The sequence below is a fragment of the Eptatretus burgeri genome, chromosome 16, assembly GCF_056783735.1.
Source record: "Eptatretus burgeri isolate ZD-2024b chromosome 16, Ebu_testis_v1, whole genome shotgun sequence".
Classification (NCBI taxonomy): domain Eukaryota; kingdom Metazoa; phylum Chordata; class Myxini; order Myxiniformes; family Myxinidae; genus Eptatretus; species Eptatretus burgeri.
In genome coordinates, this window is record NC_140976.1 from 69532919 (window position 1) to 69558178 (window position 25260).

The 25260-nt window shown below is 45.8% G+C and overlaps 1 protein-coding gene across 8 annotated transcripts in view; it reads right to left on the reverse strand.

The window, feature by feature from the left end:
* Positions 1-25260, reverse strand: part of LOC147011264 (RIMS-binding protein 2-like) — a 206291-nt gene that overhangs the window by 94465 nt on the left and 86566 nt on the right. For 7 of the 8 annotated variants that reach the window (XM_085858924.1, XM_085858928.1, XM_085858925.1 and 4 more), the window contains 9 exons: positions 25070-25153; positions 17908-17958; positions 17682-17781; positions 17439-17575; positions 17156-17265; positions 10994-11103; positions 9815-10696; positions 479-630; positions 126-354 (listed from right to left, as the gene is read on the reverse strand). In XM_085858924.1, coding sequence (XP_085715050.1) covers positions 126-354; positions 479-630; positions 9815-10696; positions 10994-11103; positions 17156-17265; positions 17439-17575; positions 17682-17781; positions 17908-17958; positions 25070-25153 — 1855 coding nt within the window. The remainder of the gene's footprint in view (positions 1-125; positions 355-478; positions 631-9814; positions 10697-10993; positions 11104-17155; positions 17266-17438; positions 17576-17681; positions 17782-17907; positions 17959-25069; positions 25154-25260) is intronic. The other variant, XM_085858929.1, reaches the window with a different exon arrangement.

The following is a 25260-nucleotide window of genomic DNA, read 5'->3' on the forward strand; positions in this document are numbered from 1 at the left end:
CTAAATGACTACTCGAATCCTCATCGATATGTGGTTTCAAATGTCGATATTCCACCGAAGCCAATGATCTGCATTTCAGGATGGACAAATTATTTGTAAACAATGTAGTGACGAACAGCCATCACCTGTTGAGAAATCACTGTTGCATTCCTGCTGTTCATGGTCCTGGCCAATCAGCGCAGCAGGAGTCGGTGCACATCCAGTCTGGGGCAGGGCCTCCAGCAAGCGTGCAGGGAATGAGTCGACAGAGGTGCCATGCTGCGAGAGGGTGCGAAGCGTAAGCATGACAGCTTGACCGCATGCTACCCTTTCCAAGATGGCTGCGCCAGCCGTGGGACAACTCACCTCCAGCACCTGGATAAGTCGTGACCATTGGGAAAGTCATTACCAGAGTTACACTTTGCTTTTCAGCAAGAGAAGAAGTTGAGATTGTCAGATTAACAAGTGATTGCCATTGATGAAGAATGAGAGATGGCACCTTCTTCCCATCAACGAAAACAGCATATCCATAAACAGATGCTCCGTTGGAGGAGCCACAGGTGTCAAGAGTAACCGGCAGCCACGATAAAAGCAGGGTCCCTGGAAGTGGTCCAGCCTCGACCCGCACATCCACGGGTGGCTCAGGGAACCCTGAGGTTGAGCGCATATTTGTATACAAATAACAATGGCAAAAAAAACATTTCTTTTGAAGTAGAATCATTCAAACTTTGGAAACTTTTTCATCGATGACGGTAACACGATGGTTTACTGTAACATGATGGATGGTAACATGACAATGGGTGTTCTTTAGAATGAAGAAGACGTTCTGTTCAGCCCTTGACACATATTTTATGCACTTTGTGAGTTAGAGCCCCCTGCTGGCCATTTTAATGTGGAAATATCATCCATTTACAATAGTTATTCTCTGCAGACTACTGTAATTAGAACTGTAATGATCTATGGTATATGAGAGTATAACTCTCACTTACCATCATTCTAACTATACCATTTTTGCCTGGGAATTATGTTAATTGAGAACAGGAAACAGGAAGTGACATATCCAGTTGAGCACATTTCTCAGTACCATATGGATGCATCCATGTTAATCTGATGCAATCCATTTTGTTACGCCATCGAAAGCATTGCCTGCGAGTTTAAAAATATCATTGAACAGTTCATCTTGTTCTATCGATAAATATTTTGCATACGTAGTACTACTTGGAATGTTGTTATTATGTAAGCCAAATTTACATTTTCAGTTCTGTTGGCCTTGCCTGCTATTCAGGATCATACAATACTGGACATCAAAGCTTTCAATCTCAATCCTTTACATCGGCAGATAGCTTTATCAGTATTTTGTGTAGGTGGAGCATTGTTATATGCATTTTGTTTTTTGTTGTGCATTTAAATTCTGTAATGTGGGACACCGCCATTCACAGGAGATACGTTCCTGAAAAATGCCACGAATGTCGGCGTCCATGAATGTTGGGGCTTGGTTTTTAAAACATATATATATATATATATATATATATATATATATATATATATATATATATTTTTTTTTTTTTTTTTTAATATATATATTATTTTAACATGGTCGAGGCTCATTGAAGAGCGATTATACAGAACAAATCAGGATACAACATAACAAAGGGAACAGCAAGAGAAAGGGGAAACACCAACAGGACGGAGGAAGAAAGTATTCGGTGACGGAAAAACAAGAGATGCAGGTAATGATGAGATGTAAGGGAGAACGCAAAGGGAGGACAATATGGATACATAAACAAAATTGTGTTTGGCCAGTTTGTGATTTTCTCAAGGTCTGAGGAGAAGGGAGAAGCTGCGAACTGTATGTCTGTCAGAATGATGAGAGATGTCTCAGCAGAGAGTAGAGTCATCAGCAAAGAGATGAAGAGGATTTTCTAGAGAGCCTGGTGTTGGCTAAATGGTTAGCGTGGTGGGCTTGGGATCCTCGGGTCCTGAGTTAAAATCCCACTTTGTCGTTAAATTAATACCAGGTGGGGTTGACTCAGCCTGTCATCCTTCAGAGGTCGGCAAAATGAATACCAGCTTGCTCGGATGATTGAGATATTTGAGTGTTCTGCGTTGGAGTGGCGACCTATTCAAGATTGTGCCCAATAGCCCAGGAAACTGCTTCAACAGCACCAATGCTCTGTACAGAGTATGGTTCCAATGGATGGATTCCAGAGAGTCAGTGAGATCATTGATGAAGATTAGGAATAACATGGGACCTAGAACACTGCTTTGGGGTACTCCATCCTTGACAGGGAGAGGAGATGAAAGGGTTCCATTGTGAGTCACACGCTAACTACGAGAGCGGAGGAAGTCAGCAGTCCACGAGTGGAGTTGGGCCTTGGAGTCCATAGGCAGGATGCCAGACTGCATCTAAAGCATGAGATATGTCCAGAGAGACGGCCCTGATCTCATGTCTGATATTGAGGGCCTCTTCCATTGTTGGGAGAGTAGAAGCAGCATGTCCAATGTAGAGTGACCAGGTCTGAATCTGAATTGATGATCTGAGTTGAGGCTGTTGGAGAAAAGGAATGATTTTATGACAACTGTGATGATCGATTTCATGACCTTGCAGAAGATAGTTCTGTATTTTAAAGGATCAGTTGTTGCACCTTTGTCTGTAGCGCAGTGATGTTGACTGATTTCCAAGCAGATGGACGATGACTTGGAGCAAATGATAGGGTAAAAATAGCAGAGAGAGGATGTGCAAGAGCAGCAGAGCAGGTTTTTAGGACACGTGAGCCGATGTCATCCGGTCCAGCTGCAGTCAGTCGAGGGTTGAAAGAACCTTCTCCACCTTCTTAGGTGCAAAAGAAACAGAGTCCAGGAGCAGATGGGTGTGACAGGGAAGGATGGGTGTGACCGAGCGTGAGGGGTTGGGGGGGGGAACAATATTTTGACGCAAACACAGACTTGAGGCATTCGGCCTTCTCACGAGCAGAGTTAGCCATGGTGCCATTTGAAGTGAGGAAAGGATGGAAGGGGAGCATACTCCAGAGACAGACTTGACAAGGTACCACTAGGTTTTAGAGGAGGGAGACAAGTTTGAAAGTTCAATCTTGAGGTTGGACAGATGTTGTTTTCTGACTCTCTTGAAAATGGACACACACTTGTTGCAGGCTTTGAGGAATGAACTGAGATTGCAATCAGTTGGATTAGCCTTCCAGAAAAGGAAGGCAAGTTGTTTCAGATCAACTGCCTGACCACCGCTTTCGGTGCACCATGGGCAGGAAGAAGGGAAGAATAACTGAAGACGAGAAAGTATGAATCTCTGCATAAGAGAGAGCAGGTTTCTGTGGAAGAATTCCCAGGCTGAGTCAACATCTGGAACAGTAGATATGGGAGACCAGTCCTGAAGAGAGATGACTGCTTGCAGTCTCTGCCAATCTGCTTGAATGAACTGCCAGACTCGCCGACATTGAGGCAGCTCTCCCGAGAGATGTTGACTTTCACAAGCATATGATCAGAAGAACCAGTTGGAACAGAAGAAGAGCAGAAGGTATTTACAGGGAAGTTTGTCAACAGCATTGGGAGAAATCCGGGTGGAAAACTTCACAGATCGAGTCAGTCCCAACACCCAACCAATTTACATGGTGACAATGGAAATCACCACATATAAGGAAGAGAGAGAGAGAGTTGGGATGAGTGGTTAAAAGTTTGTTCATGTTGTCTGAGAGAGATGTAGATGGAGTAGTCGTCACTGTTAGGACAGCACAACACACAGATGAACAGTAGATGGGAGTGGAGGGGAAGTCACAGTCAAAAGTATTCCTCTGGGTTGGGAGGTGTAAGATCAATAGAAAGGGCAGTGAGAAATTGACTTATTGATGTAAAGTGCAACTCCACTGCCACGGCAAGGTTCAGGTCTATCAAAATGGAGGAGACAATAGCCAGGGAGAGACACCAAGGAGTCAGGGATGTCCTGTGGGAGGAAGGATTCTGTAAAATAGATGATGTCCAGGCAGTCAGCAGCAGCCTGGATTGAGAGATCGTCAGGTTAGAGCTGAGATCTTGTATGTTTAAGGTCCACACATTTAGGGACAGGGAAGGAGGCATTGGGAGGTTGCAGGACTGGGGTGTGGGGGTAGGCTTTGAAGGGGCTTGTTTGAGTGGGTGGGCGCAGGGAAGGCTTGAGGGGTGTCATTGAGGGGTGAGTAGAGAGGGATTCAGAAACAGGGAACATGAAGCTTTGAGGGGGTGAGGTGTGTGGGGAGGGTGGAAAGAGGGGACACGAAGTGGAGGGTGGCAGATTCCAAATTCCCAAATTTGACAAACGGAGATATAGGGATAGGAGGTAATATTCTTTCTGTAGTGCTGTAGGTGTGGGAAGAGGGTTAGTGGACAAAGTTCTTAGCTGAGAGACAGTTTTGGAAAATAATTTTGTGAAGAGGAAGAATAGATCATGGTAAAGAGGAAGAACACTTGGGATAGTCCTGATGGAAAACCAAGGACAGTGAAGCATTAATAGTAGTGTAATGAAAATTGTCTCGATTAGTCTCGTACCATTCGGTTAATCGCAAGAAATATTTATTATCTCCAGCATTACTCAGGAACCCCGTTAATTCGGTGTCCTGATAATCTAAATTCTCATGAAATCATACCGGCTTTGGGGACCTGTCAAGCGACTATATTTAGCGCTGCTTTGTACAAGCACCACACCTAAGCAGAATAACCAAGTGTAATGTTATTATGGTCTCATATCAGAAAAAAAATTCTAAAATTATGTGTGAAAACATTTATGATGAGGGCACATTCTCATAATTCATTTCTTAATATAATTTAAAAAAAAAACAGCTTTCAGTGTATAAATCCAAAAACACGTCTGCAATCCTTCTGAACATATTTAAATAACCTTCCTTTCCCCCCCCTACTCCAAGATATACCTATTGCTTGTTCAATGCTTGTTTGGCTGAACCCCAAAACATTTCCGGTTCGGGATTCAGCGCACGTGGACAAGTGATCGGTTCTCGCTCCAACCAGTGCATCAAAGCTAAGTACTACAGACCACATATGCTGTGTTTTACCGTTTTATTTTTTTATCCCCGTTTTGCTGTTTTCCAATTTTTCTGTCCCAAACTGTAACCTGCTGTGTTGAATGTTTATAATTTGCCCTGGGTTAAGTCAGGTCGACTGATGATAGTCGCGTGTGCTTCCCCTCCGCTTGTTTGCATCATTTTCGGTCCTTTTATCCCAGGTGTTATTTCTGATGCCTCAGCTCAATTCATTTCCCCTCCTCCCTCAAAATTACAAACAACACATAAGTGGGGAATCTTAGCTAAATATAGCATAACAATTGTGCATTTTTGTGAGGAAAGCACCAAATTTGGCACACTAGTAGCCTATCATATTATGAACAGATTTGGATATTGGGCCATCTCAATTTTTTGATGGCAGTGGAAAATGGCTGCCACAGCCATCAGCGGCTGAATTTGAGATGGCCCAATATCCAAATCTGTTCATAATATGTTAGGCTACTCGTGTGCCAAATTTGGTACTTTCCTCACAAAATGCACAATTGTTATGCTAAGTTGCCCCACTACATCTCAACACATCTCACTCAGAAAAAAACAACCTCAAAAAACCCAACAACCAAGAACATCATCATCAGAAAAAAATTCAAACTTATCTCAGTGCTCAGTTTCTCATTTCCCTATCCCAGTCTAACAGCCAAATCTGATTTCAGCACCCTTGCACAAGTGGTTTGGTCAAAAAATGCCAATGGTACCAATATGTTAGGTGGGTCTGTGGGGGTCATCACCAGGGTGGATTTAGGGTCTGAAAGTGGTGCAATTATTTTTAACAGAACCGTTTCCATGGTAACCACCAAAAATTACTAAATTCATTCTAACTCATAAAACATTCTTATTATAGAAGCGAGAAACACAATTCTGGTGTTGAATGTAAGGTCCGACTATCCTCTACACAATGGTGTCCTTCATTGCTATTGTGGAGCTAATTTGCATCCAATAACATCACAAACATACAAAATAGTGATTTAAAATTTTTTTTCACATTTTATATGTATTCGCTGTGCATTTTCTGCTGTATCTTTGCAGCTCATTACAGTGCCATTTAGTAGCAAATATATCTACATTGTATTGGGTGTTGGGTCTGGAAAATATTGATTCAGCCATAGTTTTCAAGGTAATGTTAACGGCAATTTTGATGGCGGAGCAACCACCTTCCATTATTCAAATTTCTACAACCTTGTTGCTGAACATGCTCTGAACAGAATTCTTGCACTGAATGAAAGTTTGTGATTACTCTAAAACAATTCTATAATTCCTCATTATCATTTGGCTATTTTTGGCTAATCTGCAAAGCATTTCATTCAGTGAATCTGAATGCCCTCTGGAGGATTCTTGGTCTTCGTGGGGTGCCACCAAAACTGATCAATCTGATGTCTGTATTATGCTGTGAGATGTGGCGATACCATCTCAGACTTATTTCCAGTTGTTACTGGAGTTTTTTCCAGGGGTATGTGTTAGCCCTCACACTTTTCAGTGCTTGTATGGACTGGATTCTGGGGAGAATATCAGAGAGATCAAGCTACAGAGCATTGTTTGGGAATGTCAAGATCTCTGACCTTGATTTCGCAGATGATGTAGTCATCTTTGTGGAGACTCTGGATATCCTTTTGGGGGCTCTTGAGGTGCTGAATGATGAGTCTGAGCCGCTGGGATTATGGGTTTCCTGGGTCCAAACTAAGATCCAGGCTTTAAATTACATCTTGGATGCTGCTATCTTGTCTGTACCCGTTTGTGGGGAGGATGTTGAGGTCACAGAGAGATTCACTTACCTTGGCAGTGATATTCATGTCTCTGCTGGCTGTGAGCCAGAGGTCAACAGACGTCTGGGTCGGGCCTGTGGAGTCATGGATTCACTGGCTCATGGGGTGTGGCATTGCCAGTACCTATGGAGGATGACGAAAGTCTGAGTCTTCAGGTCCTTGGTGCTTCCAGTCTTGCTCTACAGATGTGAGACTTGGACTCTGACCAGGGTTCTGAGATGGAGACTTAATTCCTTTGGTACTACGTCTCTTAGGAGAATCCTTGGCTATCGCTAGTCGGATTTTGTGTCCAACGAGCGGTTGCTGAGAGACACTCAATTGAGATTTGTTACCTGTATAGTCCATGATTGTCAACTGTGGCTGTATGGACATGTGGCTCGTTTTCCTGATGCTGATCCTGCTCACTAGATTCTCTCAGCGAGGAAGCCTCATGAGTGCAGGAGGCCAATGGACCGACCTCGTGCCTCGTGGTTGCAGCAGGTTGATCAGCATCTCTAGAAGATGGGGATGGGCCAGGCATCTGTCTGAGGGATGGCCAGATAGAGGCCCCTGGAGTACTGGCGGAAAGTGAATGCAATGATGCGCTGCTCCGGCGCATGCTCCCATACCTGACCGACCTGAGCTTTCCAAATAAATCAGACTTAAAGTGGTGGAGAAGCATCGTTCAGCAGAGGGTTATAATAAGATTTCAGACACTCATTATCCCTTTGAGTGCGATGAAATCCATCATTAACAAGTGGAAGACGTATCATACCACCCAGATCAGGTCGCCCATCCAAACTTAACAGCCGGACAAGTAGGAAATTGGATCGATATGTCACTCTAAGTCCAACAATGACTTTGAAAGATCTGCAAGATTATTTGTCCGAGATGTGGATCAGTGTTAAATTAACAATATCCCACTCCCTTCTCAAAGCTGGTGTCTATGGACAGGTGGCAAGAAAGAAGCCATTACTGAAAAAGACACATCTAAAAGCTCATATGGAGTTTGTGAAAAACCATCTTAATGTTACTGCAGGCCTGTGGAGAAACTTTTTGTGTTCAGACGAGACAGAAGTTGAACTTTTTTGTCTAAATTCAAAGCATTACGTTAAGTGCAAGCCGAACACTGCACATCACCCAGTCAACACCATCCCGAATGTCAAGCATGGCAGTGGCCATATCATATTATGGGGTTGCTTTTCATCAGTAGTGACTGTCAAGATTGTTCGGATAGAAGGGACAATGGACAGTGTAAAGTACAGGAGAATTCTTTTTGAAAACCTGCTCGTGTCAGCCATTAATCTGAAACTGGGTTGGAGATTGACATTTCAGTAGGATTATGATACAAAGCACAAAGCCAAAAGCCATATTGAAGTGGCTGAATATGAAGAAAATAAATGTTCTTGAGTTTCCCAGTCAAAGTCCTGACTTGAACCCAATTGTACATTTTTGACGAGACTTGAAGATTGCAGTCCAGTGATTATCCCCATCAAACTTGGCAGAACTAGAGCAATTTTCACGTGAAGAATGGGCAAAGATTTCACCATCTCACTGTGAAAAGCTGGTAGAGATATACCCTAAAATACTCAAAGCAGTTATTGCTGTAAAAGGTTCTTCCACCAAGTACTGACCTTGGGCGTTGAATACTTTTACAACCAGTGAATTTTAATTTCTACCTTTTTTGTCGGTATTCATGACATGTAACCTGCTTCAGGTACAACGGTGTTTACTTTGATCTCTTCAGTTATGAATAAAAAAGTTCATTTGAAAAAACAGTTTCTAGATAATGCATAATGCATCCTAATGTGGCATTATTGGTTGGGGTGAATACCTTTGCAGGCCACTGTACTGTATGTCCTGATCTGTTCAGTGTCACAGCTCTTCCACAAGGCTCGACTATGTAAACAAAAAAAAGCCTCGTTTTTGGTTAAAAACACCATATTCGCCATGTAAAACGCCGCACACATCTGCCTTTTGTTTCAAAACACTGAGCGCCACTCCCGATTGTATACACAATGCAGTATAGCCACGCAACCAATCAAATGTTCTTGAATCCTACACCGATGCCCTTGCAGATGCTGGCCACACAAATGCCAGTGATAGTGACTCAGCAGTATTGCTAACTCAGCTGATAATCATGAATCTATAACTCATTATGCATCCTTTGATGAATCTGTGATATTTGTCCGATATTTTGTGGATTTTGATTGACACTGACAGTGAGTGCAGTCGGAAGATTCTGTGTTAACTAAACTGTATTCAGTAGTCTATGGACTTGTTAAATATCATACCAATAGCCCAGGTGTACCCGAAGCTAACTGATATTTGGCCCTTTTTGTAATGTACGTTAATTGTGTCATGTCCGATTCAAATTACTGGACTTATTAATTCAGAATTAATTACGTTTTAGTAGATAGTGTTGTGAAATCAGTGATATTGGTATTCCGAAGCAGCAATTTCGTTAATTTGGTGTTATTTGTGATTTTACTGCACTTTAATTTTTGCAAAATAGTCCACAAAAATCAAAGGGTGAATACCTAACTTATGGACACAGCACCACTAAGTGGTTAGTCGACTCTCTACGCCAGTGTTTGAAATGTATGATATCAGTATTCCTCTGATTTTCGGCAGCAAGTAAACTTGATGATTTTTGGATTTCAATATGTTACCTTTTGGGAAATGGTCCATGGCAGTCAATGGGTTAATTTTGATTTTACCGACTTAAGTCCCACTCACTTAGATTAGTCAACTAAGACAGTGTTTGAAGTCAGTGACATCAGCGCTGTACCTCAGCAGCAATTTAGTTGATCTGGTCATTTTTGTGATTTCATACATTGTTTTTTTGCACAACAGTCCAATGCAGATATATGGTTAATCCTCCCAAAATGGCATATACAGCATTTTGCACTTAAGTTCCTCAATTATAGACATGCCTTTCCCTTGGTTATTGTTACAAGATATCTTTACATTGAGCAGCCTTATAAAATTACTGGATAGACATTTATACAAAACAGTCTGCACCGATATTACCTGTGGGCTTGGTCGTAAAGCTCAAATGAGCCTCCCTGTTCTGTTGACACACTGCAGGAAGATCCCAGTGAGTTCCAGCAAGCTGAGCTTCCAACTGCACTGTATAAGTTTTCTCAGGATCCAATGCCACCAGAATGTACGAGTTCCGACCCGCCGGGACAAAGGCCCGCCTCTTCCCATTCAACCACAGCACATGAGTAAAGGTGCTGCTGCCCGGCAGCCAAGAAAGCAGCGAGGAGGTAGCCGTAATGTTTGACACCTTCAGTGCGGTGGGGGCGGGACTTGCATCACGTCCGACCAAGATACTGCAACGCAGTGGGTCTGACAGACCGCACTCACTCACGCACTGGATGCTGACACGATGCACACGTTTGTCCAAATCCAGCCTCTCCACCAGTGCTTTGTGCTTTCCCGTTTGTGCTGCTGTCACACTCAGCCAAGGATTGCCATCCACAAATATTTTGTAGCACCGTGGTGAAAAGCGGCCGTCTGCATGGGGGCATGGAGGCTCCCACGTCACGATGACGCTCCTGGACAACTGTTTTACAAGACTAATGCAACGAGGGCAGGGTGGATCTTCTGCAGTCATTGATTCTTCATCTTCAGTTCGCAAGTTCACAAGGTACCCACTGATTTTGCCATCCTGAGATGTTTCCTTCAGTGCAGGATGAAACTGTTCATTGAAAACTGATGTGGCTGGCAGCTCATTTTGGCATGACTGAATTGAGGAAAGTCCACTAAGATATGGATCTAGACGCCCATGGCAGGATGAATCAGGAGAAAGGCTAAAGGGGAGACCATTGTTTCCAAACAGGTCATCATCTGAAATGAGCTCGACAAAGTTGGAAGGAATGAGGCCCCTCCTTCCATCCATCAACTCCCCTGGAAGATGCCAAAACTCACTTTAGTCTCTTTGCAGGTTCAATTGCAAACATAAACCTTACCTTGCAGCAGCAATCAACTTGTCCTGCTGGCTAAGATTGAATATCTCACCAGAATGTGTTGCTTTATCATTTTTTGCCAAAAAAAGCCAATTTGCAAGTGGATTGAAACAACTCCAATAATACATTTAAATGAATTTTGTGCAAAAAGCACAAGACCAAAAAAAGACCAATACATATTTGTTCACCAAGGCATAATTGCCTCGGCAGCACATAAGCAACCAGTCAATGCCCCTACCTTCGTAGAAGCTGTCATCATCCACGCCACCACGTACATACACGTAATCTCCAGCCACAAGGGGCAGCTCTGCCTCAGGGTTCTCGTTGGGCCCATCAAATGGATTGTAACTGCCGCACAAACCCAAAAAATAAAATACCAACAATGCAACTAGATTTTCAGAACTACTAATATCTTGTGATTTATGATCTCCGATTTAAGATTCACAAATGTACTTTCAAAGGCTTGCCATGGGAGTTACAGATCAGAGGGCGTTCTATTGAAGCATACTGGTCCACCCAATGTGAAGGTCGTAATGCCAGTACACTCCCCCACCGCACCCCCCCCCCCAACACCTTTTTCTTCCTGACGATGTGTGTGAGTCCGTCATGCTTTCTTCTTTCTTCTAACTAAAGGGTTCCTGCTTTCATAGAATAAAAATGGTGCCGTTGGAAAGCTAATAATCGATTTACTTGGAACAACAATATTCCCGTTTAATCATAAGAATGGCAGCCAGTTTTAAAAGGCAGTCTTTCAGGGTGGGAAGAAGAAGAAGAAGAAGCAGGACTTGGAGCCTTCATGTTGTATTTCTCGAGGTATGACGGCAGGAACCCTTTAGAATAAAGCAAGACGGACGTGGAAGGAGTACACAAAGTACACAAATTTAATTATGGTAATACTTCTTTCTTCACGAAGCAAGAGAAAAATATATAATAGTACACGGACAGAGCACACAAACAACCACAGCCATGGCGACAGCAGCAGCAGCAGCATTGACAACAACCACTACTACATGTTATAAAAGATCCATTTTCACATTTCACATCCTCATTGGGACTCGCAGATAAACATGCAATACTTTTGTGAAGTGCAACTTGCTATCTTTTGATTAAACCCGAAGAGTGAAGTGACAGGTAGGCATGGCGCTAGTGTAGACTATACCAAGTGAGGTAGGCAGACACTGAGGGCCATGAATAAACAAGCTGGGTTTTTACCGACATGGTAATTTTCTTGAGACTAGCCTGATTTCCATAAGTTTAGAATTCAGTTCCTTAATAATGTGGCTTTCAGCTAGATTGGAACCCACAAGCTATAAATGCCAGTCCAGCATCATCACCACTCGGCCACCATCATTCCCACATGACTACTTAAAGCAAGTGCAGCTTGGGCTTTATATTGAAAAATGGCCAAATTTGCTCAAAATAATAATACAGGGTTTGATACAACTTTATATGGAGTGAAAAATTCCATGATCTTTCGAAACATACGAGGAACATAAAAAGTTATTGCAGAAACCATCTGTAAATGAAATCCAAGATTAAGAAACAGTCCACAGTTCTACACTCATGCTGGACGTGGTCCGAGTCATTTCCTCATGAATCCTTCACTGCTTTTTCATTTGGTAGGCTGTAACACATTTCTTTGACTGGTTCTACAAAGGCTGTTCAATTTAGAATTAGAAATAAATAGGTAAACCACAACCGGCAGGTAAAGCAGCTGAGTGGCTCTGCTTTCATTGCAAAGGAAGCTTTTGCGTCTGTTGTGTGAGGATGAGGCTGTTGATATCCAAAAGTCGTCTTCTCCACATTGGAGCATTTCATAAGTTTATTCACAATTCTTTTCCAATTTAAAGTCTTTTTGCAATCGCTGGTCATTCCAATTTTTACATCCAGATTCGGAAATGCCTCCCATGATGAAAGACACCATTCCATTCCATCGGGACCATACTCTGTACAGAGCGCCGGTGCTGCCGAAGCAGTCTTCTGGGCTATTGGGCACAATCCTGGAAGGGTCGCAACTCTCTACCTTAGGATCCCAAGCCCACCACCCTAACCATCAAGCCAACATCAGGCATATGAAAGACAATGGCACAGGAAACCCTCCAATATCACGGGGTTAAGGTTCCTGGAAAATGTCGCGATAGTTGAAACCGTGATTGTGGAAACGAAGCAGCCAATGGAAAAGCGGGGGTTCGGTTCCTGGGCTTCGAGAAGATAACGAGGAAGATCGACGGTGGCCATAAATAAACACATTGCTATTGAAATAAACACGTGTGTATATATATATATATATATATATATATATATATATATATATATATATATATATATATATATATATATATATATATATATATATATATATATATATATATATATATATATTGTTGTGGTTGACGAAATTCACAAACCACCATTCAGGTCCCTTAGGTGAGATATCTCGGTAAGTATATGTGTAGTTAGGCCCAAACCCGTTGTTTCGAGGGAATAAATGTCATTCAGTCGGGCTGCGATTCTTCAGGATAGCCGTTTTTCTTTTACTATCTTTATTTTGGACCAGCCGCCATTACTACCACCACCAACCACGTCTCAACAGCCATCACAACAACAACCACCAACCACAACACCGCTTCACAACAACAACCACCAACCACAACGCCGCTTCACAACAACCACCAACCACAACGCCGCTTCACAACAACCACCAACCACAACGCCGCTTCACAACAACCACCAACCACAACGCCGCTTCACAACAACCGCCACGACCTTTACCGTCACAACTCGCCACCATCGCATCCACACCATCTCGCGCCACTCGTGGGCACCGATGCTGGACTCGTGCGGGGCGCGCACCGAGCAGCGTATTCAAAAACATCACGGACTTTCCGCAGAAAACGGATCAAAAACGACTCACGCCCACTTTTGTTCCGTCCAATCGGTGAGCGAGGGGCGATTTGGCCCCGCCTCCAGGGCGTTGGAGGGCGGTCGCTATATGCAAATTCATGGATCAAAAAGCATTCACGCCCACTTTTCCTCGGTCCAATGGGGAGCCAGTTAGAGGTGAAGGGTCGGAGGCAGAGGGTCAAGGGTGAAAGAGCGAAGCCACGGGGCTTATATAAACGGCTGCGTTCGTCAGTCAAGGCAGTTCAGTTGTGCGGAGTTCAAGAGAGTCGTCGGTGGAGCTGGAAAGAAGTGGGAGAAGTCAAGAGTGAAGAGTTGGGACGAGCCAAGAGAGGAGACGGAGAGGGCGAGTAGACGGAGCTGTGGAGAGGTGACGGCGGCGAAGGCGGACGAGGGGGTGCTCGCGTCGGTGCCGGGAGCTGCAGAGGGAGAGGCCAGCAACGCGACCGAGGTGGAGGAGGAGACGCTCGCCGCGGGACCCGAGACAGGGTGAAATCCTCCTTCCCCCGAGCATCAGCAACCCCCTCCTGTTTCCCCCCGCGCTGAGATAGTGCGACAAAGGGGGCCCCCTTCCCACCCCCTACCAGACACTGTCCGCGAGGCCCGCGGAGTTGAGGCGCCACCGCCGCTCTGCGTCTCATCATCAGACGGTAGGCCCGACCCGGTCTCGGCCCCAGGCCCGCCTCATCCTGGAGGGTGGTTCTCTTTTCTTTTGCTTTGGGAATATGTGTTGTCGGCGCCGTCTGTGAAGTAAAATTGTATAAGTGTTGCCGTGTGCCCGGTAGTCGGTTAGATCTGCATTGTTGCATTTGCTTTTTGTGTAATATTGCATTGTCTTCTTCTTTTACATGTGCTTTTGGTGGAATTGTATATGTGTGCTTTCCGTTCATCGCGAAATAAATGTGCTTATTGTTGAACTGTTTTCCCGCTTCGCTTCGTCTTTTCCTCTATTGAATCTCCATCTTGTTTCACGTAAAGGGTTGGTCGTGGGCTAAAACGGCCGATAATTAATCGAACCGTCGAGGCCGACGAATAACACCGCTCGGTTATCCCGATAGTACGGAACGGGTCGCTTAAAGTGGCCCGTGTCCGAAGTCGACCTGCGGCGAGGTGCGATCGCCCGGTCTACCCTCCGTGTGGATACTTAGGTAGGTCGAATTTGGCGAGCAACCCTATCCCACGCGGGGGCCGATTGGCACGATCGTGGTGAGACCGAAAGGTACACCCGTGACTGGTTCCCGGCGTTAGTCCGAGAGGGTCACGACTGGATTGTCCGTCCGGTGGGCGACGTGCCGCGATTCGAGTTACGTGGCCGTCCGCACGCCGGCGGGCGCGAATCCGCAACAATATATATATATATATATATATATATATATATATATATATATATATATATATATATATATATATATATATATATATATATATATATATATATATATATATATATATATATATATATATATATATATATATAAAATGTTAACGCTGAAATAAACATGTAAATACAATAAATACCATGTAAATTAAACAAAAACACAAGAGTTTTACCTTATACATTTATTACAAAACAGAGAGGTGGGTGATGGTAAACATATTTGTACTCACATTGTACTCTGCTGTCAATAGAAACCACAAGATTTATCACGGGTTGATGCTGTAAGAGGGGAGGGTGGAGTGGAACGAGGGGAGGGTGAGCTGGGAAGGGGTGATGGGAGAAGGGGTAATGGGGGAAGGGGTGAGCGGGGGAAGGGGTGGGCGGGAAGGGGGCGAGCGGGGATGGGGCGAGCGGGGATGGGGCGAGCGGGGATGGGGCGAGCGGGGATGGGGCGAGCGGGGATGGGGCGAGCGGGGATGGGGCGAGCGGGGATGGGGCGAGCGGGGATGGGGCGAGCGGGGATGGGGCGAGCGGGGATGGGGCGAGCGGGGATGGGGCGAGCGGGGATGGGGCGGCGGGGATGGGGCGAGCGGGGAAGGGGCGAGCGGGGAAGGGGTGATGCGGGAAAGGGGTGATGCGGGAAAGGGGTGATGCGGGAAAGGGGTGATGCGGGAAAGGGGTGATGCGGGAAAGGGGTGACGGGGAAAGGGGTGACGGGGGAAGGGGTGAGCGGGGAAGGGGTGAGCGGGGGAAGGGGTGAGCGGGGAAGGGGTGAGCGGGGAAGGGGTGAGCGGGGAAGGGGTGAGCGGGGAAGGGGTGAGCGGGGGAAGGGGTGAGCGGGGAAGGGGTGAGCGGGGAAGGGGATGAGCGGGGAAGGGGTGAGCGGAGGAAGGGGTGAGCGGAGGAAGGGGTGAGCGGGGGAAGGGGTGAGCGGGGGAAGGGGTGAGCGGGGGAAGGGGTGAGGGGTGGGGTGAGGGGGGATGGGGTGAGCGGGGAAGGGGTGAGTGGGCAAGGTGATTCAGCAAACTAAAAAGCAGCATTAGCTTGACAACGAAGGCGCCTGCAGCATTGCCACAACTCATAATGGGAAGAGTAACACGATCCTCAAATCACCTTTCATTGAACAACGATCTTCCCTACTTGGGGACCAGGATACTAGATTATAACAACTTCCACCTCATCGGTGTTAAAAACCTGTTCTGTCATAATCCCCTTCCCCTCGATTTGCTTCATGAGCTGCGCATGAGAATGTGGGTTCGAATCCAGGAGTCGGAAATTAAGTATTTTGCAATAAGGTTACAATATGGAGTTGGGAAATGAACGTTTAGGAATTATTTGTGAAGGAAAATGAAGGTTTACAAATGAGGAAGAGTACAATGGGGAAGATTTTACCTGCAATCATCAACCCCGTTATGGCGGACTGTACGGATTCCGCATTTTCTCCTGAACCAACCGATCTAACAACTCGATGTTTTTGCCCAACGTCATAAACTTTCTCTGCCTTTTGGTACAATTAACTTTGTCCATCGCTTCACATTTGGGCTCATTAAAAACGGTTTATGAGAAACACCACAGGGCTCATTATGGGAGGTAATCATTCACACATGGGATGCAAACGATGACTCATCTGAGCTCAAAAACTGCGATAGCAGAATCGGAACACAATTGCTTCTCTGCGATTGATAGAAACCCGCGATAGTAGAACCCACAATATTGGAGGGTTTCCTGTATCTTTAACATGCACAAGCAACATCACATCCTTGGCCTGTATTCCAAGCATCCATATGAAGTCCATAAACTCAATTGTTTGACTCGTGTTGATCTATAATCCATTATTGTTTTCACATTGAGCAATGACTTCGAGGGAGTAGACTCCTGTGGTTGGCGAGTATTTTGCAAAATTACACAATGTTATTACTGCAAAACTTGGACAGTTTTGAGACCTTACCTTGGTACACCGTCACTCACCACTTAAAAGAGACCGGTAGGGCCTAAATTAACAACCAAATCTAAGCTGTAATATCCGCAGAACTTTTGATGTAATTTGCAGAGGAATGCATCAATGCAAAAAATAAAGATGATGCTCATGATATAGACGACAAACACAGACTTACATGTTACCTGAAACGTGCGATAAAAACTCGAAGCTTCCTGTCCTTTTGGGGCCCAATGCTGCTCGATGGAGAAACAGAGTCCATCTCAAGGTCTTCAACCTCACTGATGGTGTCCACCTGCGAGTGCAGAGAGTCCAACAATAATTAGGTATTCAATATTACGTTGGAGGGAGAACAGTGTCAAAATGAACGCTATTTTTGTGCAAGCGATATGTAGATGCAGCTGGCTTCAAACAAAGCAGGCAAACATACCAGCAACTGTCCTCATTTCGGCATTCTATATTTCTCACCTCACACATCTCCAGACGACAGGCAGAATTCAAAGTGCAGGACAAGGGGTTAGAAAGGGAATCCTTCCAGGGGCTAATAGTACTGGACCCAGCCTTGGGAGGGCCAACTGAGCATGCAGAGGATCTCACACAGCAAACTACGGTGAAAATACATCATCACCCTTGCTTGTGTCAACAATACATGTAATAAAACTTTCATAGCCACATTCATTAAAATAAAGCAAGAACCGTTCTTATCATCACCTTGTCCCGGATGTTGACGCAATATCTCCATCTGGCGAGACAGTCTGTTAAACTGCTCACTCTGGTGCTGACAGAATTGCTCCAGTTCAAGGACCTTAGTCTGAGAGCCATACACAGTAAGGTACACATCAAGGCCTCGTGGGTCAAGTTTGGATAATAATACCATCACACACAGGACCGAAAGCAGTCCATTAACCACTTCAGTCACCCAATGAGTTCTGCTTACCTCTAACGTCATCACAATGTCATTATTTTGTCTCCGGTCTTCAGCTTTCAACTGCAAAACAGCATTCCAGTTATAAACAGAAAGCAATAAAAGCAAGACTTTAAGAAAGAAAACAATAACGCATTGTTACGAAAAGGAAAAAGTACAGACGTGAGAACAAAACACAGCCAAATGGAAATTCACAGACAACAACAATCTGCTTCAAGAACTTCATCCACAGCTCGACAGTGCACTGCTTTCCCCTCTGGACTGACGACCCTCCCTCACACCCTTCACACCTTGATGTCATCGAGACCAAGGCCCTCAAAATCATGGGAACCACTCGTGATGAAGCCAAATCTTTGGGTTTGTTATTCTCGCATAGTGGACAAGTTGGTGGCCTGTCTTCCCCTACCTACTTTCTAATATTCCACCCTCCAGCCTTTCTGTGCTCGATCCACACATCCACCCCCACCAAGCCCCAGGTTTCTCCAGGGAGCACATTTTTGCCAGTAACCCACTTCTGGTTAAAAATAATAATAATCCCAAAATCCAGGCTCACTGCTCACCGACATTCATTTGTTCCTCTTTTCTCTCACTTACATAACTAATTTCCGTGGTCTTTATGATCTCACTCTTTCTTCGAAGGCTCCAATATGGCTGTTCACCACCTCGGGTCATACCCCATTGATACTCAATATATTTTTCTACCATTATTAACCCTCCTCGAGCTCACCCATAACTTACCAGGTTATTACCAACCCTTTAGACTCCTTCAGACCGATTAGATCACTGCAGACCCGAAGACACTTACACCCCTTTTGGGTGTAAAAGGGTTTGAGCATCTTTTCACAGGACAACTAATGGAATGTTTTTCATCAATTTCAGGACCCACTCATGTTATATAGTTTTCACTGCGCAAATACCATCGTATTATCAGCCTTTCGGCCCCCACAGGCCCATAATTTTCCATCGATTCAAACTGAAAATCAACTTTATCACCAAATGCACCCCAACTACAACCCCTTCATCCGGATATGAGCGTCTGCCCCACAAGGGACTATGCATTAGTCTTTGGTATGACTCGGCCAGGATTCGAACCACTGACATCCATGAATGAGAGCAGATGCTCGAGGCATTACTCCACCGAGTCCAGGTGTTCTATTTTGTGTTCCAGCTCTTCTACGAGTCTCCACTTACGATACAAAGACAGACTTAGGAAAGATGGCAAATCTGAGGTTCCAGATGCATCTGCAAGCATCAAGTTTGTCTTGCCAGGGTTTAAAGGTCAGACCACACCATGTTAATGCAATGGAAAATGCCTGAAAGCCATATTTAGGAGAGAATGGAGTTTGAATCACAATTGGCACTTGTTGAGTAACAACATGTAAACTGCTCTCACCACCGCATCTAAATCTTACATGAAAATACAAGGTCATGTTAATCAGTGTATTCTAAATAAATCCTTGTTTTGTGGGTTGTGTGTGGCTGCTCTGTCCTTCACCCCCTATATGTGCTGTTGCTTTTTTGTGCCGGTTGTACTGGCCCCCACATTTTTCAGTGCTTGTATGGACTAGATTCTGGAGAGGATGTCGGAGAGACCAAGCTGTGGTGCATCGCTTGGGAATATCAAGATCGCTGACCTTGATTTCAGAGATGATGTAGTCATCTTTGCAGAGATGCTAGATATCCTTATGGGGGCCATTGAAGTGCTGAATGAGGAGTCGGAGCCACTGGGATTATGAGTTTCCTGGGTCAAAACTGAGATACAAGCTTTCAATGACATCTTGGATGCTGCTATCTTGTCTGTACCTGTTTGTGGTGAAGATGTTGAGGTCACCAAGAGATTCACTTACCTTGGCAGTGATATTCATGTCTCCACATGTTGTGAGTCAGAGGTCAATAGACGTCTGGATCGGGCCTGGGGAGTCATGGACTCACTGAATCATGGTGTGTGGTGCTGTTGGCACCTACGCAGGACGAAAGTCCTTGGTGCTTCCAGTCTTGCTCAACGGATGTGACATTTGGACTCTGACCAGGGATCTGAGACGGAGACTTAACTCCTTCGGTACCAGGTCTCTTCAGAGAATACTTGACTATCACTAGTCAGATTGTCCAATGAGTCTTTGCTGAGAGACACAGATGAGATTTGCTCCTTGTATAGTCTGTGAATGTCAGCTGCGGATGTATGGATATGTGGCTCGTTTTCCTGACCCTAATTCTGTTCCCCAGATTCCCTCAGCGAGGAAACCTCGAGAGTGGAGGAGGCCAACGGGCTGACCACGTGCCTCATGGTTGCAGCAGATTGATCGGCATCTCAAGGAGATGGGGATGAGCTAGGCATCTGCTGGGGAAATCGCCTGACGGAGGTCCCTGGAGTACCAGCGGAAAGTAGAAGCAGCAATGCGTTGCTTCGGTGGATGCTCCCATACCTGGCCTGACCTGATTTACATCAACAAACACAAATTCACGATATTTTTGGCACTTTACAACAAACTTTCAGCAAAGGACTTGGACTTAGACTCGAACCAGATGGACTCAACAACAACACTGGCCTCCTCCCATGGCCACCGGTGCCCTCTCTCCCTTGGCTACAGACAACCCCCCCCCCCACCACTACTGAGAAGCCCCCCATCCCACCACAAATGTTGTTGCTGCCCCATCCATCATGACCGCCGGTGAGGCCACCTCCACCACGACCGCCAGCGAGGCCCACTCCCACCCCCATGGGTGCATAGGCTGGCGAGCCCCACCTCCTGAGGCAGAACAGCCATGGACCTCTTTCTTTCTGCCTGGAGGGAGCTCAGCCTTTCTTTCTGCCTTGAGCACCAAAGTGCAAACCGTGTGGTGACCAGCATCTGTCATTGCTCCACAGGAGAATTGCCGTTCCTTCTCCCCATTCCTTTAATTTTGCCCTGTTTTTTCAATTTCACCTGCCGTTTTCTGACCAAATCCCTTTATCTGTAGTATCTGTGGCATAAGCAAGAGGTATTTGCCTGATTATTTGGCGATAAGTAAGCCTTTTTTATTCCTCGGTCGGGATTTGTGCCTCATGTTTTGTTCAATAATAACTTAAACATACAAACTTGCATTCCTGCAAATTGACTATCATTATTAAATTGTTTGTTAATACGGTGAGCTTTCCACTCGGCGTGGGAAATGACCTTCAGGTTTGTGACAAAGCATTCGATTTTAGGTGCCAATGGGAAGGTTCGCGCATGGTTTCAATTTGCCAAATCAATGCTCAGCGAATCTGGAGGTGTACAGTCCAGTACGTATGTGAACACGCAAGTCACACGTGTTACAAACATATTTCAAAGGGATCTTAAGTATAGATCACCACACTTCATGGGCAATGTAAGAAAATATTGTTCATGGAATGACAAAATTGGATTTAGCAGATTAGCAGATTCAAGTAAGTTAATGTAATCATTAAACAAGCCGTTATTTGTTCTCGATTGGTCAAAGGCTTTGCCCTTTCAGCCTGTTTTTCATCACAAACCACAAATGCATGCCTCAGCAGAGTGAGCTGCAGCAGAGTTCAGTATTTTGAAAGAAATGGGGAGTGGTGGGGAGCTTTAAAGTGGAGTAAACCATTTTTTGTTCGACTTTCCGCTTTTAGATACCATCGTTTAGTTGATGTTTATGTTTCTACTTCCTCCAAACATGAAGACAGGAACCGAGACGAGGATTACATGAAGTTGAAGGAGAACTTTCCACTTTTCAGCTTCTTCATTTGCCAAAACAACAACTGGCTTTTGCAAATTTTGTTCACACGAAACAAGAGAGCATCTCACATTAAGCGACCAAGCAGAATCAGGTCAGGTATGGGAGCATGTGCCAAAACAGCGCATCGCTGCGTCCACTTTCCGCCGGTACTCCAGGGGCCTCTGTCTGGCCATCCCCCAGGCAGATGCCAGGCCCATCCCCATCTCGTTGAGATGATGGTCAACCTGCTGTAACCACGAGGCACGTGGTCGGCCCATTGGCCTCCTCCACTCATGAGACTCCCTCGCTGAGAGAATCTGTTGAGCAGGATCAGCGTCAGGAAAACGAGCCACATGACTATACAGCCGCAACTAACGCTCACGGACTATGCAGGTAACAAATCTCATCCGAGTCTCTCTCAGCAACCGCTCGTTGGACACAAAATCCGACCAGCGATAGCCAAGGATTCTCCGAAGAGACCTGGCACCAAAGGAATTAAGTCTCCATCTCAGATCCTTGGTCAGAGTCCAAGTCTCGCAACCATAGAGCAAGACTGGAAGTACCAAGGACCTGAAGACTCGGACTTTCGTCCTCCCGCACAGGTACCGGCAGCGCCACACCCCATGATACAGTGAATCCATGACTCCCCAGGCCCGACCCAGACGTCTATTGACCTCTGACTCGCAGCCTGCAGAGACATGAATATCACTGCCAAAGGTAAGTGAATCTCTCCACGACCTCAACATCCTCACCACAAACAGACACAGACAGGACAGCAGCATCCAAGATGTCACCGAAAGCCTGGATCTTAGTTTTGACCCAAGAAACCCGAAATCCCAGCGGCTCCGACTCCTCATTCAGCACCTCAAGGGCCCCCAAAAGGATGTCTAAAGTCTCCGCAAAGATGACTGCATCATCTGCAAAATCAAGGTCGGAGATTTTGACATTCCCAAACGATGCACCGCAGCTTGATCTCTCAGACATCCTCCCTAAAATCCAGTCCATACAAGTGCCGAAAAGTGTGGGGGCCAGTACACACCCCTGATGAACTCCAGTAACAACTGGAAATAAGTCAGAGATAGTACCACCACATGTCACAGAACTCTCAGTACCAGAGTAGAGTTCAGACAGCAGATCGATCAGTTTTGGTGGCACCCCACTAAGACCAAGAATCCTCCAGAGGACATCCTGATTCACTGAATCGAATGCTTTACAGAGATCAACATAGGCTGCAAGCAGCCCCTGCCGAAACTCTCGTCTGCGTTCGGTGAGGACACGAAGGGCAAGGATACGGTCAATTGTTGACCTCTTTGGTGTAAAGCCTGACTGCTCTGGACGCTGGTGCTCAAGCAGATGGTGGCGAACTCTATCAAGAATTATCCGAGCAAAGACCTTGCCCGGCACTGAGAGCAGCGTCACCCCTCGGTAGTTGTTGCAGTCTTGGCGATCACCCTTCCCTTTCCAGAGAGGGACAACAAGGCCCCTCTTCCAGTCAGTTGGGATGATGCCTGTGTTCCAGGCAGAGCACAAAACTGCATGCAACGACACGAGCGCAGCACTTCCACCAGCCTTGAGAAGTTCAGCATGGATGCCACAGATCCCTGGAGCTTTGCCCCCGTTTCAACTGGTTCACCGCAGCCCGTGTTTCCACAAGCGAACGTGGACCACAGTTGATTCGAGGGTCAGCAACAGGGATCGTAACACCCTTGACGTCCAACTCGATAGCTGGGGGATCAGCCTGGTACAACCGCTCAAAGTAACCAGCCCAGCGGGCCTTCACTTAAGACTCCTCTGTCAAGAGCCTACCACTCTCTGCTCGAACTGCAGTGCTCCGAGAGATGGGCTTGGATGAACGCAATGCGCGAATTCCCCTGTAAGCGGGACGAGAATCACCTGTCCACAGGTGATGCTCTACCCCCTCACAGATTCCTCGCACATAGGCATCCTTGTCCACCCTCAGTGCACGTACAGTTTTACGCCTCAGCTCCCTGAACAGCTCAGCTCTGCCATTCAGCCTGGCCGTGCGACTCTGGTCAATTGTATCCAGTGTCCCTTGAGAGACAAAATTCTTCTTTGCCCTGCGGTGAGCTCCAAGACATCCACCGGCAACATCAAGGACGGTGGTCTTGAAGGCACTCCACAACTCTTCAGGACCCCCCAAAGCACCCAGACCCCCCAAGTGTCCACTCAGCCTGTTCGCAAACTCCTCAGCTACTCTCTCATCCCTGAGCTTGCCAACATCCAGCCTAGGCTGGGATGGTACCATTCTCCAGGATTTAAGGTGCAGCTTTAGAGTTGCTACAACAAGCCTGTGGTCAGTATTGAGGAACTGAGCACTCCGGTAGACCCTGCAGTTCTGGATCATCCTCCAACGACCGTCAATGAGGACATGGTCAATCTCCTTTGCCACACCGCCAGCGTTGGAATGTCAAGTCCAGCGATGAGCTTGTGGGCGCCGAAACCATGAACCAGCCACCCTAAGTCCATGACTTCTTGCAAAGTCAAGGAACTTAGTGCTATTCTGGTTCACAGTTCCAGACCCATGGGGACCAACACACACCTCATAACCATCCCTATCAGTTCCAGTCGATGCATTGAAATCCCCCAAGACTAGAAGTGTATCTCGTCTGGGGCACTGATCAACCACAGACTCGAGCGTGGCGTAGAATGCATCCTTCACGGTGAGATCACTCGCCTCAGTCGGAGCATAAACAGAGACCAGGGAAATGACACCCAAGGAGTGACGAATCCTTAATCTCATAATACGCTCGTTGACCGGTGTTACCTCAATTATCATTGGGGTCAGCTTATTGGACACAGCTGCAGCAACTCCTTGGGTATGGTAACCATCAAAGCGACCAGACCAATAGTAGGTGTAACCACCCACCATTATCTCGCCGCAATCCGGTCTCCGAACCTCAGAGAGAGCTGCAATCCCGATGTCCAAACGCTTGAGCGCAGATGATAACAGAGACAGGTGATCATCCTCTCTTCGGGATAGGACATTCCAGGCACCCACCCAAAGGGACCGCCTCAGGTTAACCCAAGGAGACCGCCGTCTGGTGGACGACAAGCAGAATAGTTTGTGTAAAACCATTCGCCAGTTTTGCCTTTTGGGCAATTACTGAACATATAAAGAATCAGAGTTGAACATGTCTTTTGCTTCATTGCACTTCACCGTGTGCATGGCAATGTCGGATCGACTTGGTTCGAGTCACAACTGTGACGAGATATAAAGAATATTCCATGATGGTGCATACGAAGGAACTGGCCAACATCAGTTTACCTTTGTGATGGTGAAATGTGTTTCTCTGCTGTTTTCGGTTCAACATAGAGAGGGGAAGTGTGGGACAATTGTTGTCTTGTCGGAACAATCAGACGTTATTAGAACTTTAAAATGAAGTCCTTGAATAATGTATTTCTTTGTAATTCCAAAACAAATATGATCTCATGAATATTTCATAATCATGCTTACCAACTCATTGCATCGCCGTTTACGTTTTTTCACCTCCTGCTCCAGAGTCTCACATTCCTTTCTTTTCTTCCTCAACTCATTCTCCTATTTTTGTAAGTGGTTGGGGGGAGGAGGGTGGGGGTTGTGTGGGGAAGGAAAGGAATTAGGTAAAATACAAAAGGTAAGTAACCCATGCACAAGAATTTAACCCC